At 34.4% G+C, this 18,522-nt stretch overlaps 2 protein-coding genes across 16 annotated transcripts in view; one reads left to right on the top strand and one right to left on the bottom strand.

The window, feature by feature from the left end:
* Positions 1-18,522, top strand: part of LOC130663030 (uncharacterized) — a 275,606-nt gene that overhangs the window by 25,796 nt on the left and 231,288 nt on the right. For 11 of the 14 annotated variants that reach the window (XR_008989144.1, XR_008989146.1, XR_008989145.1 and 8 more), the window contains exons 2-3: positions 13,792-14,398; positions 14,484-14,851. The exons of 2 other annotated variants lie outside the window; for them this stretch is intronic. Coding sequence is in view for 1 of the 12 variants with exons in the window: in XM_057462076.1 (XP_057318059.1) it covers positions 14,098-14,398; positions 14,484-14,497 (315 nt within the window). In the remaining 11 variants the exon portion in view is untranslated. Of the gene's footprint in view, positions 1-13,791; positions 14,399-14,483; positions 14,864-18,522 lie in introns of those variants that run through there. One more of the 14 variants, XM_057462076.1, reaches the window with a different exon arrangement.
* Positions 1-18,522, bottom strand: part of LOC130663028 (dual specificity protein kinase splB-like) — a 528,032-nt gene that overhangs the window by 300,367 nt on the left and 209,143 nt on the right. The gene's annotated exons all lie outside the window — the stretch shown is intronic.

Genomic DNA, 18,522 nt, shown 5'->3' with positions numbered 1-18,522 from the left:
CATTATCTACTACACTCAACTCAACACACATACTCACTTTCTCTCTCACTATCACACCGGCTCACACTTACTCCAACCCTCAACTCCATCCCCTCGGCAATGTAACGTCACAATATATAATTAGATATAATCATACCTAGCTTTTATAACCCCATATGTAATCATATATAAGTCTATACATGATTAGATCTGTTCAGACATGGCTAATATAAATTCAGGTATAGTCGTGCATAAGTTTATATATAATTGGATCTGATCAGACATGAGTGATATAAACTTATGAGTAGTTAACTATACAGTGTATAACTATACACTGGTCACAGAAATTAAGGGATAGAAAAAAAATCCGAAATTTTTAGGTGATTTTCACCATGCTCTAACTCGGTGAAAAATGGTCGTATAAGAAAATCAAAAAAAGCAAATTGTAGCCTCAAGTTTCTAGTTTTCAGATCTGGAGCTCAAAATTTTTTATCCTGTACGGTTCCGGAGAAATCATAAGAAAACCAACGAAAAAAAAATTTTCAAAATTTTTGCTGGTCTTTCAATACCTCCATGGGCGTCAATAAATTTTTTTGAATAATTCGACCATATGACTTTTCTAGAAAATTTTATGCCCTTTAATTTGGCGGCCTGAAAAAGTCTCTATGACAATCTGGCGCCGAGTTATCATTGATCAAAGCAAAAAAGTCCATTTTGGCGTTGATAATCAATAACTCCGGATGTATTGGTCGTACAGAGAATGGAAGCAGGGTTTTAAAAACTGGAAAACATTCTCTATAAGGCAAAATTAGTGGCATTTGATAGAAAAAAATTTTTTAAAGCGATATTGTTTAGTAAAAACCAGGTCAAAATTCACGAATTTAAGGATATTCGGATATCTTGCTATAACTTTGGATATAATAATAATATAATAATAATTATATAATATAATAATGATATAATAATAATTAAATCTGATCAGACTTTATTGATATGAAACCTATAAATATTTAATTATGTATATAGTTCCATTAAATATATATATATATATATCTATCTGCATACATAAATTTTTTAACGAATGGTATTTTTGAACTCTACTCAACTAATTATGATAGTTTACGACAAAATCCCTTGAAAAATCGACCATGAGGACAAATACAATAGTTAGATTTTTCAAAAAATATACCTAAAAATAGGCAAAAGTAATAAATCACTAAATAACTCCTTTTGTCTTTTCCAACTTTTACACTGAACAATATTTTTGATAAGGATTTTATTTTTTCCTAATTTATCTAGGAATTTTACTGTTTTAATTGATATATTTGGCAATTGAAAAAACTGTTTCAGACGAGTTAGTGTTGGAATGAACTGAATAGTAATAATTTTTTTATCTAGAATTCTTTTCACTTTACTTTGTTTATATTGTGACCGGTTATTTAATTCGCCTGGAATCCGTCAGGCGAACTAATCCCCTCACAACTATTCGGCTTACCTGTTTCGGGTTCTGTGGTTGTTGAGCGCCAGGTGAGTTCTACTCACCGAAGTTCTCGCTGATCGTTGACTCAGGGCGGTGGATCGGGGTAGGATAGGCACTTAAGGTTTCGATAAAATACGTACTCAAAATTGAATAACAATAATAATTCGTATATTAAAAAAACAAATAAATCAATCGGTATTACAGTGAAAGAAGAAAAAAAAACTTTTTAGAACACCAAAAATAATAATAATGCCGTTGTCGGCGTGCCTCGATATGAACAATAACGAAGGAAACACGTGATAAGATTCGCAGTAACTTAAATAATACAGAACCCTAACTTGACGGCAGGGTGATGTCAATTTACTTAACGGACCGAATAACGAGACTCGAATACGCGGTACAAATAATAGAACCAAAAAAAAAACAAAAATAATAAAATAAACAAAATATGTCGATCACAGACGACCAATGTAGCCCAAAATGTGACGAATCACCGCACAATTCTAGTCTACATGTACCAGTGGAGATAAATCGAATTGACAGCTCACAACAAACCCCTGTTCAGGTGTAGAATGTAATTAGTGCAATTAATGGAAGTCAATTCGAGTTATCTCTCGAAATAAATTAGCTGGACTCGCTCACCGGTCGATGGTCTCAAAGTTTTGTCGATCCGTCTCCTCGTAATCGATGATCCAAGAAAGTGCTGGCCGGGGTCGGCGTGAATTTTTTAGCACGTGCGTCGTACCCACCGAAGGTTAAACAACGTAATCGGCCTGTCCGATCACGGTACTGCGTCATTGACCTCAATTAATTGACGTGAGGTCAATTAAATATCTCCGCACGCGGAAAATAAAACGCCGGTGTCAGTGGCGTACGAAAATTTCGTCACCTCAAGGTCTGATGACAATTATTTAATAAATGCAAGTATTTGCGTCACTCACGGACGACTAATAATAATAAAAACAACCGGAAACTCGGCACGATTATCCTTTTTCGATATCTCAATTATTTTTAATTGAATAATCACAATAACAGAAATTTTCAATTTTTGTAAAAGCGAACACGTATGTGTGACAACCAGGTACGATCCAGAATGGCGTCGGTCGTTCTTTTTCCCTTCTGGTAGATTGTCGTTCAAGGCCTCCCTACTTGGTGGCGCTTCGGTCGTTCCTAACGCAGAGCTCGGTTGCACATGACACGGGCAAATTGCTCCTCGAATCCCTCGATGCCAGTTCGGTTTACAATAATAAATCAGTTGTGCACGTATACTATATGTCGTATAAATCTTTGTTACGACTGTTCGTGGGCATTGGCCCGTTCATTCGGATGTTTTAGTCGTCATACAGGCTAACTCGTTAGACGACGTCAACTTTAAAAATTTCCGCTGGCGGAATTTGACGCACTCCATCCCTCGGGTATTGTCGGCCGTTGTCGTCTGGTTGGGCATGTGGGTCATAGCAGCGAATCCTCTTGGGCTCTGGTGACCAGCAAACGAGTACCTAAATTTCTCAAAGTGCCACGATACCAACTTAAGCTAACTTAATTACTAACGAACTTATTACTATTATTATTATTATTATCAAATATCTCGAGTCTCGGATCCTTCTCGTACCAAGCTGCCAACTCAACGAAAAAAATTAACATACGCAGGAAAAGTTGCTCAAAAAGTTATTCAAACTCGTGATCGGCCAAGTCAATATACGGCAGCTGTCAAAAAATATATAACCTTACATTATTTAACAAAAATCATGTACGGATTAACAACTAAATGACCACGTGTCAGTGTCGAATTAGAGGCGAAATTTGAAATGTCACAATGTATATCTTTCTAACGACCGATTATTTCATGAGGAGGGATGCACGTTTTTGCACTTTAAAAATGTTAGAAATAATTATACTCGCTTATGAAAGACTCGAATGGATTCAAAACCTTACAGATAATTCCTATATAAAGTGTCATGATTTTAAAGTATCACCTAAATTTTTACACTATTGTATTAGGTTATTCAATTACAAAACGATCAAGTCATTCTGCGGAAAAACCGGTAAAATCTTCTAGAAGTTCATGAACGCAATCACGGAGCAAATCTGGAATGCTATATAATTTACTTACAAAATCAGTTGCAGCTGCTGGTGAAGACTTTTGTTGCGTCCAGAATGACGAACACAAGTTATTTAGTCCCTTATTTATAGTCGAAGCATTTAACCATTTACTCAGGTAGTGAGGACCTCGCTATTTAGTGTCGAGTATGTCAATATGCAGATATATGAGGTACGAGGAGAATGGATATGTATTATCACTAGACAAATAAATAAATAAATTGAAACTTACAGTTGATTTATTCAAATATAATAGATGTCAGGATTCAAGATTTGGCTGAGCTAGAGACCAGGTTGTTGTTGTTAATAATTTAATTCGAAGTCAATTGTTGGCAGGTGATGGTTGGTTACGATTCTTGAATGTTGAGAAAAGTTGATTCAAATAAGTAAATGATTTCACTTATTCTAGGTAATTGACAATCTGTCTGAGTACACTTTTCAAATTTTATTTGAATATGAGCAATAAAACGTGATAATATTTGAACAAAAATAATTAAATTATTGACTTGTTGTAATAGTAAATAAAAGAATTAAAAACCGAAATTATTTTGTTGAATAATAATTCCATTGAAATTATATCAACTCTGAATTTTATTTCTGATGCCTTCAACGAAAAATTTAACATTTTAAAAGAATAAAACTGTACGAGATCAACAGCTTGACAATTAATGGGCGTGGAGGACGGATTTGCGATAATTTTTATACCCTTGTACTGTAGATGAGGGGAAACTCGTGTGACCTGATTTACATCACGCCGGGGACCAAAGAATAAAGAAATAATGCAACTTCTAGCAATGGAAAAGAATAAGAAGATTGAGGTACCGAGCGGGGTCATACGGTAGAGTTACTAGGAGGGAGCTACATGAGACAAGGGGCGCGTGCTGATGGCAAGAAGCTTCTTAAACGACTGACGGAATCAAAGAAGTGAAGTAACTGTGATTTTTATAGGTGAAATGAGGAGAACAGACCCAATGCTACTATATAGGACTCGTCTTAAGATAGTAATTATAAATTATCAATTGATTTTAGGGTATGATAAATTATTGATTTATCAATTGCAGTTTATTATCCGTCTATTTGTTAGTGTTATTTCTTCCAATAATTATTGGTGGAGGGGTTACAACTGATTTATTTATCATTCCGTGAATATTTAATAAATTCTACTTATTATTTATTTATTGGGTAATTACATAATAATAGATCACGTAATGATTTTTTAAAATTATAATTTGATTTATTTATTTGATAAATTATGGTCAAGATCCTTGAAGGAGAAAAAGAAAGTGGATAGCCAGAGCGTAGTAGCACGAGAGAGAAAAAATAATGAATTTATTTAATTAATTGTGGACTATTAATTAATTATAAGGTGAAACTATTTACCTATTCTTAACTAAATTTTTTACTGTTCATTTATGGAATATTATTAACATTTCCGTTCGTTGTTGATTTAATTGTTATTTCATTTATTCATTTATTATACGGTGAATATTAAACAATTACATTGTTGTTGGTTTGGGGAGTGATAATGCAATTGTTAATTAGTATTACAATTTTAGTTTATTATCATTTTATCTGTTTACTTGGTAATTATGGTTGAAGTCCTTGGAAGAGAGAAAGAGAAGATAGATAGTACGATCGTGGTGGTGTGAGAAAGGAGGAAACTTAACGTGTTTAATTAATTATGGATTTTTAACTAATAATAAGGTGGAATGGTTTATAGTGAGACGATGTGAATTGTCTTCGTCGTCCTCAGCCCTGTGGTTCTCGTTTTTCTCCGTTTCGTTGCCGTCTGAATTGTACGTTATAGTATCGTGGTCGCATGACTAATTTTCACGTCAACGCATTTCCGTTAGGGTGAAGTGGGGACAGAGCTCACATGTGGGTCCTATGCCCTTAATTATCGAGTCAATCACTTCGATCTTGGACCAATTAGTGCACAGATATCTTTCTCTAGTATCACTCGTATTAATTACTTAATATAGATTTAGGCAATAAACTTGCATTGTAATTATAAATCAGGCAACTGTTACGTCCAGAATGACGAACATACGTTATTCAGTCAAAAATTATTTATAATATTGAATAAAAGAATTAAAAATCGAAATTACTTTTATTTAAAATGATTCTATCTAAATTGTATATATTCTGAATTTAATTTTTAACGACTCGAGCAAAGAAATAAAAATTTAATGTTCAAAATAATAAGATTTTACTACTTTTAATCAAGAGTTTGATAACTAATGGGCTCAGAGGACTAATTTGCGGCGGTTTTTATAGGCGCTATCATAGGCGAGGGGTAACAAGCTTGACCTAGATTTGATTTTCTTACCAAAAACTAATGTTATTTAGAAGAGTTGAAGATTTGCGGGGCGTGGTGTGGAAAAAGGCGTACGTGACCATCTCGGGTAGAAGCTTCTAGAACAATACTTACACCAAGAAAGATATATCCGCTCCCCATGTTATAAGATAGGGACTATTTTAATTTGTTAATTACGGCTTATTAATTAGATTTAAAGCATAGGTGTTTATTGATTATTAATCCCTCTATTATTATCTTTTGATTGATTATAATTATTTGTTTTTATCACTATCGGTGTAGATGTTATACGTATTTTTAATTATTATGGGGTAATCATGGGGTAAGTTTGTATTATTCTTGATTCAACTAATTAAGATGGACATTCGGGTTACAATGATATTTTTAGTTTGGAATTATTTCAATTATTTATCGAGTTATTCAAGGTGGAAATGATCGATATCTTCATATGTGTTAGTAAGAAGCGACGAGATATGTCACAAGAAGGGGCAGTCATGAGACTGGCCTTCATAAAACTAAATTGGTGTTAGTAAATGAACCTTATCTTAGATTATTAATTACCGGTTATTAATTAGGTTTAGGGTATGAATATTTATCAATTATTAATCCCTTCGTTATTATCTTTTGATTGATTATGGTTAATTCTATTAAACACTATAGGTGTGAAAGTTGTATTTGTTTTTAATTATTATGGAGTAATTATTAAATAATCTGGAGTTATTATTATTTCGGTTGAACAAGCTGGACAATCGGATTACAATGATATTTTTCATTTGTAATTATTTTAATTATTTATCGAGTTATTCAAAATGGAAACTATCGATATACTCATATGTGTTAGTGAGAAACGACGGAATACGTCACAAGAAGGGGTCGTAGAAGATGGATCGAGCAGCACGCATCTCCAAAAAAGAAGATTTTATAAACCTAAATCAATATTAGTAAATAAGTGAAACTTACCAATATAGTCATTGAGACAATGCAGATTGTCTTCGTCGTCCTCAGCCTTACGGTTTCCCTGCTATCGTCGCGTCACCGACCTAAAGCTAGAGTCATAGTGCCATGGTCACATGACTGATTATTACCTCAACGCATGACCGTGAGGGAAAGTGGGGAGCGAGCCCAAAAACTCAGCCCTAAGACCCTACGGTGATTGAACTTCACTTCGATCTTGGATCACCCTAAGCGCGCACGTGCTATTAATCATTAAATTTATATAAACATTCCGTATCATTCTAGCGATATACTCGCCATACTAGTATTATAAGTTTATTAGTAATTTAAACTTTTCGTATTAACTAATTAATTTCACTATTGTTAAAATTAAATTATAAGATTAATTAAATAAGTGAACATAAAAAAATTTCTGTGCCACGCGCCCAAACCATATATATTGGGATCGTTGCCGCTGACGAGCGACACGACATTAAACAAATTTACTACTACTAATAATTGTAAGTAATTTTATTATTATACCTGGCAAATAAAATTGTTCATTATATTTATTATATTGCCTGTACTTTGTCTACAATTTTTTAAGCCAATTTTCCTATAATAATTAAGTAGATTTGAGAATATATGGCCGTAAGGTGTTTCATTTAATTTTTGTCTGTTGTCTGATCGAATGAGTGCGGGTTTTTCTCATTGCGAGAACCTCACTGTGTTGTCCTAGTAATATAAATTCCGTAGAGGCCAGCCTAAGCCAGGGTTCAACCCGCGAATTCTGGTGGCTGCTGGTAAAAATCGCGAGTACAGAAAGCGATTTATCTCATCATATGTGTTAGTGACAATATAGTGACAATAAAGCGCAAGCGACAATAACAATAATAATAATACAACAAATTAGTTGAGTTATTAGAGACAGAAATTATATTCTTATGTATGTGTTAGTGAAAGACAATGGAAGCGAAATAGTAGATTCCTTGACTGGCTTATGATGTTTAGTTAGTCGGTGTACAAGTTTTTATCTAATCTCGCATTCTATTTTTCTTTTACCCGCTGGGTTATTATAATTTTCTCATGTTGTTATAGATAGATGGCTATGAATTTGGTTAATATCTGTAGGATGTTAAAATAATTATTATTATTATAGTTATATATTCTGTCGCGATATGTTATGGTTATCCTATGATATGTAGTTAGTAATGGTTATCTTATTTATTTTCTCGCCAGTACGTTAGTATATTGCGTCTCCAATTTTTAATATGTTTTTATTATTACGTATCTGGGGTATAGTGTTTCCTGTTTACATCAACAGTCTTAACAGTCATCTGACATTAGATATATCATTTTTTTTTTAATTTATAATTTTATTATTAAAATTATATAATTTTAATTTTATATTATTAAAATATTATTAATTTTTTTATTTATTAAATTTTATGTTATTTCCGTGTTTTGACATGTTACGCCGTAACAACTGAGCTGGAGACCCAATTGTTATTGGTTGAAATTCGATTCGAAATAAATTGTTGTCAGGTGGCTTGATAGTTGGTTACGATTCTTGAATGTTGAGAATTTTTGATGGAAATGAACAAAGGAGTTTGCTTATAATGGGTAGTTGACAATCTGTCTAGATATACCATTTAATATGACGAGATTTATTTAAATGTGAATAATATAAATTATGATAGCAATAATATTCAACAGAAATAATTTAATTATTTAAATTATTTGTAATATTGAATAAAAGAATTGACAATCGAAATTATTTTTATTTAAAATAATTTTATTTAAATTGTATTAATTCTGAATTTAATTATTAACGACTCGAACAAAGAATATAAAATTTAATATTTAAGAATAATAAGATTATACGTAATCAAGAGCTTCATAATTAATGGGCATAGTAAACCGATTTGTAGCGGTTTTTATAGGCACCATTATAGACGAGGGGTAACACGCGTGACCTAGATTTGATTTTGCTATCGAAAAATAGTGTTATTAAGCAGAGCCTAATACTTGCGGGGTGTGGTGTAAGGAAAGGCCTACGTGACGATCTCGGGTAGAAACTTCTAAAACAATGACTAATGCTCAAAAAAGCCGATCCCCATGTTATTAGATAGGAAGTATTTTAGTCTGTTTATTACGGGGTATTAGTCACCGATTAATAATCAGATTTATGGTATAGGTGTTTATTGATTATTAATCCTTTTGTCATTAATAATGACAAAAGATAATGACTCATTATCTTTCGATTGATCATACACTAATGCAAAAAATTAAAGGAGCAGAAAAATTTTATAAATTTTTTAGTGATTTTTGGAAGGCTGTAACTTGGTGAAAAATAATCGTATCGAGATTTTAAAAAAAGCATTTTATAGCTTAAAATCTCTAGATTTTGTGCATTTTTTTCGAAATCTTTTAAAAGCTCCGGTTATTGCGTAAACATGAGAAATGCCGCGATAAAAAAAAATTCTAAATTTTTTTTTTTTCCGAAGAGCCCACGGACCTCGGAAAAATTCTTTCAACTAAACGAATGCATAGCTCGTTGAGCAAATTTGTTCAGCTTCAATTTGGCTTTTTTTTTAACCTCTTAGGACGATATGTCGCAGAGATATCAGCCTTTAAACAGAAAATGATCCTTTTGGCTTTGATCATCGATATTTCAGGTACCAATGTTCGCACAGAAAGTTTAAGGGTGGCGTTGAAAACTTAAATAAATTCCCTACAAGACCCTGTCATCATTTTTTGGAAAAAAAAATTTTTTTTTATTTTTAACATCTATTAGAAGTAAGTACAAAAAAATTATTTTTTTTTTGGTTTTTTAGTAAATCAACCGCTACTCTGCAAATATTGATAAGAAAAATAATGTTGCCAGGGACTTTTTTAGCTTAATGTATCCCCAAGACCCCTGTAAATTTTTAAATTGATCTATCGAAACGTTTTTTGGGAATCATCGATCAAAGTTTTGCTAAATAATAAAACGAGCAAGTTTTGTTCCTTCAATTGTGTAATCATAATCGAAATGAAAGAATTATTTTTTTTGTACTTTTTTCAAATTTTTGCGTTGGTAACTCAGCAAATGCAAAGAAATGACAAAAAAAAATGAAAAATTTCAAAAAAATGATGAAAAAAAATTTAGAACACAAAAAAAGAGTTTCAATTTTTTTTTTCTTCGATTTTTTTTGTCATTTTTTTGGTTAAAAAAAAGCCAAATTGAAGCTGAACAAATTTGCTAAACGAGCTATGCATTGGTTTACTTGAAAGAATTTTTCCGAGGTCCGTGGGCTCTTCGGAAAAAAAAAAAAATTTAGAAATTTTTTTTTCTCGTGGTATTTCTCATGTTTACGAAATAACCGAAGCTATTAAAAAATTTTGAAAAAAATTCATCAAAACTAGAGATTTTAAGCTATAAAATGCTTGTTTTAAAATCCCGATACGATTATTTATCACCAAGTTATAGCCTTCCAAAAATCACTAAAAAATTTATAAAATTTTTCTGCTCCTTTAATTTTTTGCATTAGTATAGTTAATTCATTTTACTGTTCGTGGTTGAAATGCTATAACTAAGCTACACTGTGGGGGACATGCTTTTGCATATTATTAGTCTCAATTCCAAGCGTGCATTCCAGGTCAGCATATACCACAAAACGTACAGGATCCGTATGCTTTAAATTTTTAAAACTTAACACTTTATCCTCATCTCGCTCTGGTGAGCTCATTCTTACTTTATTGTATTTCAAACAATCTGGCTTGTGTTTCTCAAGTGAATGTTCAAATCGAAAATGATTTGAACATCGATCACAAAACCATAATCTTGATTGAGACTTTGTAATTTGACATTTGACTAGTCGAGAGAGATTTTTAATCAAAGCAAAATTATGTATAGGTTGATAACTATCAGGATTGTTATCATCATCATGCAAAGTAATATCTGTCTCGACCATTAATAAGTGAATAGTTTCTTTATCTGAATTATTTGAAGTTAAATATAGAGGAACTATAATAGTATCTAAATGATCTTCGTTATTTTTAACAGTTTCTGATTCTATACCGTAAACGTTGATTCTTAAATTATTAAGTTTTTCAAATTTAGGGATATCTTTGAGAGATATCGGAAATCTAATACTTTGATGGTTAAAAACTGCATCCACATTTTGATATGATGACACTCTTTCAGGATGGTTATTTTTTGCAGGAAATAATGCAGCTTTGATGCAGCAAAGAAAACAGTACACATCATTATTCTTGATGTTTAGAACAGCCTTCTTGTGTTTAATATTTTGGGGTAGATCCACATATGTTGAAAAACTACCTTGCAGTGGAGCGTATCGTGATATATTAACAATCAAGTTTATAATTTCACTCAAACTCCACCCCGAATCTTTCTGATTGAATTCTTCAACTTTTTTCACTAGCGGCTCATATACACTATCATTGAACCAATCAGCAAGTGAAGTAGATATTAAAATTTCATCACTTTTAGTATTAAAGGATTTATTGTCTTTTATAGTAACGTCACTTTTAAAATTTTCAAAACCACATAAAAGAGTGACGTTTACTTTGAGGTTTCCCTCATGTTCTCGAATATTATTAATTTTTTCAATTATCAAAACTTTCGCATCATTTAAAAATGCTCTCAAGTCAATATGCCCCAGGTTAACAACACAACCGATCTTAATTCTATTTTGGAAGGCATTTTCGAAGTCTCGCCATTGAACAATATTATTAGCATTGAGAGCACCACCAGTCACTGGCTTAGATAATAGTAAAAATTTATCACTATACCAGCACAGAAGTGAGATGTTAGTTTGTAAATTTTTCTTTTCATGAACACTGCTTTTACGTTCTAATAATAATTTATTGAACTGATCGCAAGTGTCATTACAAATTCTTATCAACGTGAGACATTTCTCTTCACTCACAGCAACAAGCTTAGATAATAGCTCATAAGCTTGAGCCACTGTTTTAAGAATACTATTATAATCAACGATAGACATTATGATTTTTGTTACAATTTTCACAGTTAAAATCGTGTTTAACTTAAAAATCAACTGATGATGCTTCCTGAAAACTCCTTCTTTATATAGATAATGATAAAACTTCTGACCAATGGGCAATCTTGAAGTTATCATTTTTTCATATCATTTCTAGGAAAAACAATTTCTCTTTTAAACGTTTAACAATATGACGCATTCTTAAAAAATTTGAATGTATAAATTTTAATATACGGGTACTTTAAAGTATGCATTTTATTTTCTTCATCATTGATATTTTTTATTTGTCTATTTATCATTATTATTATTTTATTTTCATGATTCATTACAAAAAAAATTTCAATTAAAAATTTGGATGTACCTATATGTGTAGCAGTTAATTACCTCAACATAATTACTTAAAATTATGAAAATAATTATTTTTAACAATTTCTTTAATATTATTTGATAAAGAAATATTTTTATTTTTATTGCCTCTCTTAACTGATTCAAAGAGACTAAAATAATCTAATGTACAATCATAATTATGTAAAATCATAAAAGATAATTATTTTTTTAACAATTTTTAAATGTTATTTGATGAAAAAAATATTTTTTTTTTCTTGCCCCTAACTTATTCAAAGAGATTAAAATAATCTAACGCACTATCATAATTATGTTAGTTTATATTTTCTCTATAGTGTTGAGATAAGAATCTTAGTGAAAAAATATTTTTGAACATTGCATTGAAAAACAAAACGTTTGCTACGTAAGGTATACTAATAATTACAGATAAAAATCGTTCAAATATGGTTTACACCTCTTATAAGTTATTTGTATTGGAAACGAAAGTGGGAAATTTTATGGCCTCTATACAAATAAGACCCTTATCTAACATAAACTCGAGTGTGTAATGACAATTTATTTTTCAGTTAAAACTAAATAACCCACTGTAAGTGCTACTCTATTTTATTATATGATGAAAATTTAAAACTGATTGTATTGATAAAAATGTTGAAAAAATAAATGAATTATCACTAATTATCTTCCATATAAATAACCATTAAATAATATATTCAACATATGATTTAATTTAACCATAAATGATTGTTGTATATGAGAAAAATATTTAAATTAGATTAAAAACCAATAAAATTAGCAAATTTCTCATGTTTAAAACTTTAGTATGTAAATAATCAGTTTCGAAAGATTTTTTTGCGATCTCTTAATATAGTTTATTTAGAAGCTTACTAATTTGTATTTCTTTATATGGAAAAGCTTTGGTTATAATTTTACTAAAAATTAAATGAAAAATCATTAAGACATATATATAAATTTATTTAATAATTGTTTTCATAATATATAAACTTTACAGAAACATTTTTATGGGTGGAGCTCATAATTTATTTTCTGATGGTAGTGGAAATAGTCATAAGATTTTTGTCAACATTTACTGAAACGTTTTGGCTATTGGTCATTACAGGATAATAATGGGTTGGCTATTTTTTTTTCACTAGTTAAATAGGGGTTTCTACTATATAAGTGGCATCATTTTTATAATATAACGAATCTGTTACTAAAAATTTCCAAGTGTAGTGTCATTTAGTACAACTTTGCATTTTTTACAGTTTAAAATTTTTGTTCATCGAATTCATCATAAGTGCGTGTGTGTGATTAAGTCAAACTGACAATTAAAAAATTTTTACAGTTTCAAAATTTTTATAAATTTACCATAAGTGTATGTAATTCAGTATAACATTCCAATTTTTTAAAAAGTTTTTTTTAAATTTCATTTAAATTATTCAAAGTATAGTGTGTGTGTGTGTGAGTCATTAAGCGAAAAACTTTAAATTTCTAAATCTTTTTTTTTTTAATTTTAATATAATTTTTCAAGAGATCAAAAAAATTTAAGTAATTAAAACTGAGTAATTTTCTTATAATATTCTCATTATGCACTTGTTCTTATTTTTAAAATTTTAATTAAAATTCTTTTGTAGAAAATGGGTGATATAATCACCTCATGCTACATCCCTGATGAGTGGATCAGCAGCCACTCACACTTCCTTATTTTTGAGGAAGTGGATCGTGAGGTCAGGATGTGCCTGCAGAATGATGATACAGCCATCAAGTGTGAATGGTTGTGGGACCACATTTTCACGATTGGCGGTGGAACTCCGACCCGATTAACTTGGACTGATAATCATTAGTGGTTCAAGTTAACCCATGATGTAGCAGAGGAACCATCAGCCGCAAATCACACGCCGATTGAAGAGTGCGCTATAGATTTTTTTTAAAATCAAGCGATGTTGGGCTCACCAACAGCTGCACCACCTCCATCGCTGGTCAGCGCTCTGATGGAGTCAACCGGGTGGTACGATGTTGATGGATCAATGGATTCAGTAATCGATGATATGCTGAATGATCAGTTCGACTTCGGTAAACTGCTGGAAGAAGCCGAGCAGCAGCAGCAGGATCTGGGGCAGCAGTGCCGACAACAGCCAGCAGCTCCATTGATTCATGGGGGTAAGCCCCTTTGGTATACACGCCAACCACCATCACCGGAGATTTCAGCCAATGACTCTGAGTTGACTTCAACTTACGATGGTATTATTATTATTATTATTTTTGTTATTATCATTATTATTTAAAAACATTTTTTTAATTTTATTTGTTTGTATTTTTATTTCAGCTGAAGTTGAATAGATACTTCGATTGGAGGGTATACGCGAGCAGTAGTCGATGGAGATTGAGACTCCAGCAAATTTAACAGCAGCAGCAGCTTCAGATAGAACAGCAGCAGCTTCAGATATAACAGCAGCAGTTGGAGCTTCAGCAACGTCAGGAGCGTGAGCAGCGGCTGGAAGGTGAAATCAGACGTTTGGAAACGTTGCAGGAGCTAGATGCACCGTTGTTCGTGGAGCAGAGCCAGGAGATTGATTACTGGTAGCTCCAATATCAACAACTGCAGCGAAACTGTCAGGTGCTGCTGAACCAATTACACATGGAAGCTGCTGACTTCGATGGACTGAACATGGAAGCTGAATTCAACTGATTATTGTAAACACTATTATTATTATGCATTAAGCTTTTTTATTTGATTTTATTTTTTTAAAGTTTTTGTATATATATATATATATATATATATATATATTATAAATTTTTGTATATCCATTGTAAAAATTGTTCTTTATTATTAATTTTAATGTAGTAATTTTAAATTCAAGTCATTATTATTATTATTATTTCATTTTTAGGTAAATGCTCAGGGGGTTATCCCCGGTAGTCCGACTCTACCGAGGGCCTCAGCTGAGCGCCAAATAGTTACTGCTGCGATGCATCATCAACAAGATGATCAGCATGCGCAGCAGGCCAAGTTTCTTTGCCTTAGGAGACGGAGAGACCCGAGAATAACAGCCTTTTGCATCCGCGATGCTAGAAACTCAACTTGCGCAGAACAAGTTGGTATTCTCGCTAATGCAGACACAAACGTCTGTTTCATTTCTCCAAGGACGCCAACAATGAGGACGACAAGCTTGACACGGTAGCCTGGGTGAAGTTTGCCAATTTCAAACAGGAGATCCTGATATATCTCGTGTTTGTGCTCTTCTTTAACCGTGATGTTATACTCAGCAGGTGCTGAGAACTCGATGACATAAATGTCTCGAGTGGTTTTATCGAAGAGCACAATATCAGGTTTGTTGTGATCTATTTTCCGAGTTGTTGCGAATGGCACGTTCCAATAAATACGGCAACGGTCATTCTCAACAACTAGCGGAATTTCTTCTGGCAGATAAGGCAGCACTGGTATTTTATCGATACCGTACGTATGTCTAAGATGGCAATAAAGTAATTGCAGAACAGCATTACGACGCTGGATGTATGCATTTCTTGCCAGCACAGGACATGCAGACAAGAGATGCATAAGCGTCTCGGGATGTTGCTTACATACCCTACAGAGTGTGTCGGGTAGCTGCATCTGGAGTACTTTTGCACGGTATTCGAGGGTATTGATCACACCATCTTGGCAGGCAAAAATATACCCTTCGGTCGCGAACATCAGGCCAGCTGACTTAAGGAAGGAAAACGTCAGCTGGGTGGACAAGCCATGATCACGCACGTGTTTAAAGAACACGTTGTGCATGGACTTGTCCATGTGTGTACTGAGCAGTTTTTGCTGCTCAGCATTCCTGACGACACTCTTAAATTCCTCCTCAGGGAGTTCAATAAGAGGGTTTACTCTTCCGAGACCGAGGGATTTTGCCGCGTACCTTGCTGCCTTATATAAGAACGTTCCCTTCTGCAGATTCTCATGACTATGAACAATCTGCATAAGGAAGTCGTTCTCATCTGCTGTGAAATTGACAACTTCGTATGTTAGACCCAAAACCAAACGATCATGTAGACACTCCAAGCTCTGTAGACCTCTCCCTCCGATGTGCCGGGAAAGGTATAATCTGGTGACTGAGGACTTAGGGTGCATGCTCTGATTGATGTTCATGACTTTGCGTGTCTTGATATCGAGATCTCTAAGCTCTTTTCGGGTCCATCTAAGGACACCGAAAGAGAAGAGTAGTACTGGGACAGCAAGCATATTTGTTGCAGAGACTTTGTTTCTTCCGGAAAGTTCTGATGACCAGATTTTCCGGAGTCTCCGCCCATACTCGCTGCAGAGAGTCGTTTTGATTTTCGAGACGTCCTGCATAGGACTCCCGTCAATCCCTAGATATTTGTACGACTCTCCGGCGTCAAGATGGTCAATGACGCTCCCATCTACTAACTCGATATCTTCGCGCAAATCAGAGCACTTACCCTTCACCAGATTAACGACCGCGCACTTGTCCAACCCAAAAGCCATGCCGACATCCCGTGTATACTCCCCTACGATGTTCAAGGCTGTCTGAAGGTGTTCGTCATCAGAAGCATATACCTTCAGATCATCCATGTAGAGTAAGTGGGTGATCGAATATTTCCGATCAGTTGGTGGGCCCACTGAGTATCCACGGGTACAGCGTAGCGCAACAGACATCGGCAGCAGTGAGATGCAAAACAGCAGCGGGCTCAGGGAATCTCCCTGGAAGATACCTCGCTTGTACTGTACAACTTCGGTCACACGTTTGTCGTTGCCACATGATATGTGGAACCGTGTTCGCCAAAGTTGCATCGTACGCTGTATGCATCCCACTGTATCGCGATTGACCCCAAGGCATTTGAGCAGAAAGAGAATGAGCTCATGAGATGTTGAGTCAAATGCCTTACGGTAGTCAATCCAGGCCATTGACAGGTTGCGCTGATAGTAGGTCGCCTCTTGAATGACACAACGATCTACTAACAGATTTTCTTTGCAACCTGACAGGACTCTTTTACTGCCTTGTTGTTCGTATATCTGCTGCCATACAGGATCTATCTCCTGTAGAATGCGATTATTCAAGATTTTTGTGAAAATCTTATAAACCGCATTCAAACAGGTGATAGGCCTGTAGTTCTTTGGGTCGGACAAGTCACCTTTCTTAGGGATGAGCACGGTTCGCCCTTCTACAAGCCAGCACGGAACAGGTTCGTTGCCTCTGATAAACGCTGTAAAAATCCAGGCCAGATGGCTATGGGTAGAAGTAAGTTTCTTCTACCAAAATAAGTTAATGCCATCTGAACCCGGAGCAGCCCAGTTCTCACTATTATTCAGAGCCAAACGAACCTCTTCCACACTGACTTCAGGGCTCTCTTCATCAGCATTGCTGTTTCGATGGTGGCGACAAAATGCCTCGAAGTCGTTGAGAGCTGGAGTGTCACGATTCACGTTCGGTTGATCACCATACAACTTGGACCAGAAAGCTTCTACTCGCTCGATAGATGGGGGATCGCCAGAAACAGATGTCTTAGGTGTCAGAAAGCGTGAAGGACTTAACCGAAACAAAGAGTTATCGGTCAGCCGCTTCAGCTTTTTCTCTAGTGACTTTTTAGCAGTCACCAGAGCTCGCAACCTGTTAAGGGAACTTTCTTTAATGTTAAGAAGATTCTCCTTATTCAGTGTGTGATGTTGATATCGTAGTCCAGCCGCAATACGGCGGACTTTAGGCGTAAACGCTTTACGAGCATTTAAGTACTAAATCACACACTGAATGCGGGAGACGTGTTTCCGGAGATCATCAATCTTCTGTGAAAGCTGCCCAATGCGACCTCTCATCTTAGCCTCAGGAGAAGGAGTATTATTTCTTGCTGGAGGTAAGAGTGAGGAAGCAGCATCATAGACAGCTTGATTGATAGTGAGTAGAGTAGAATCCTCCTGAATCCGAGTCGATAGCTCGTGGTTTTCCGTGTCAAGTAGATGTTTTGGGTAGTGTATCTTCTTAGAGATACATACTTGCCGTGTGTCAAAATCATTGTCGGCGTCTTCGGAAGAACGGCGTCTCTCCTGATGTAGCTGTGCTGGAAAAGACAGACGGTGAGATACTTGTCTGTTAGGTAACAGTGATCGTCGTGTTCGCTGGAGATGAGAGGCGTAATCACGAAGATGTTGTCGTGAAAAATGGCTATGGTTAGGGTGCATATCGCTCCAGAGAGCATGCATCCTAGCCATGTAACCTCTCCGCTCCGGTTCACTGTTATTATAGCACATCAGGAGATCGGCTCGTAATTCCTCCGTCCACCTAAATGCAGTCCGTTGTTCGCCAAGGTCGTCATCGTTCGGAATCTCGGTGCTCCGCCCAGCTTGTGGGTAGCCCTCATCCGAG

The sequence above is a fragment of the Microplitis mediator genome, chromosome 2 (genome assembly GCF_029852145.1).
Source record: "Microplitis mediator isolate UGA2020A chromosome 2, iyMicMedi2.1, whole genome shotgun sequence".
NCBI classification, from domain to species: domain Eukaryota; kingdom Metazoa; phylum Arthropoda; class Insecta; order Hymenoptera; family Braconidae; genus Microplitis; species Microplitis mediator.
The sequence above is the reverse complement of the archived record's forward strand: the minus strand, read 5'-3'. Positions and strand labels throughout refer to the sequence as shown.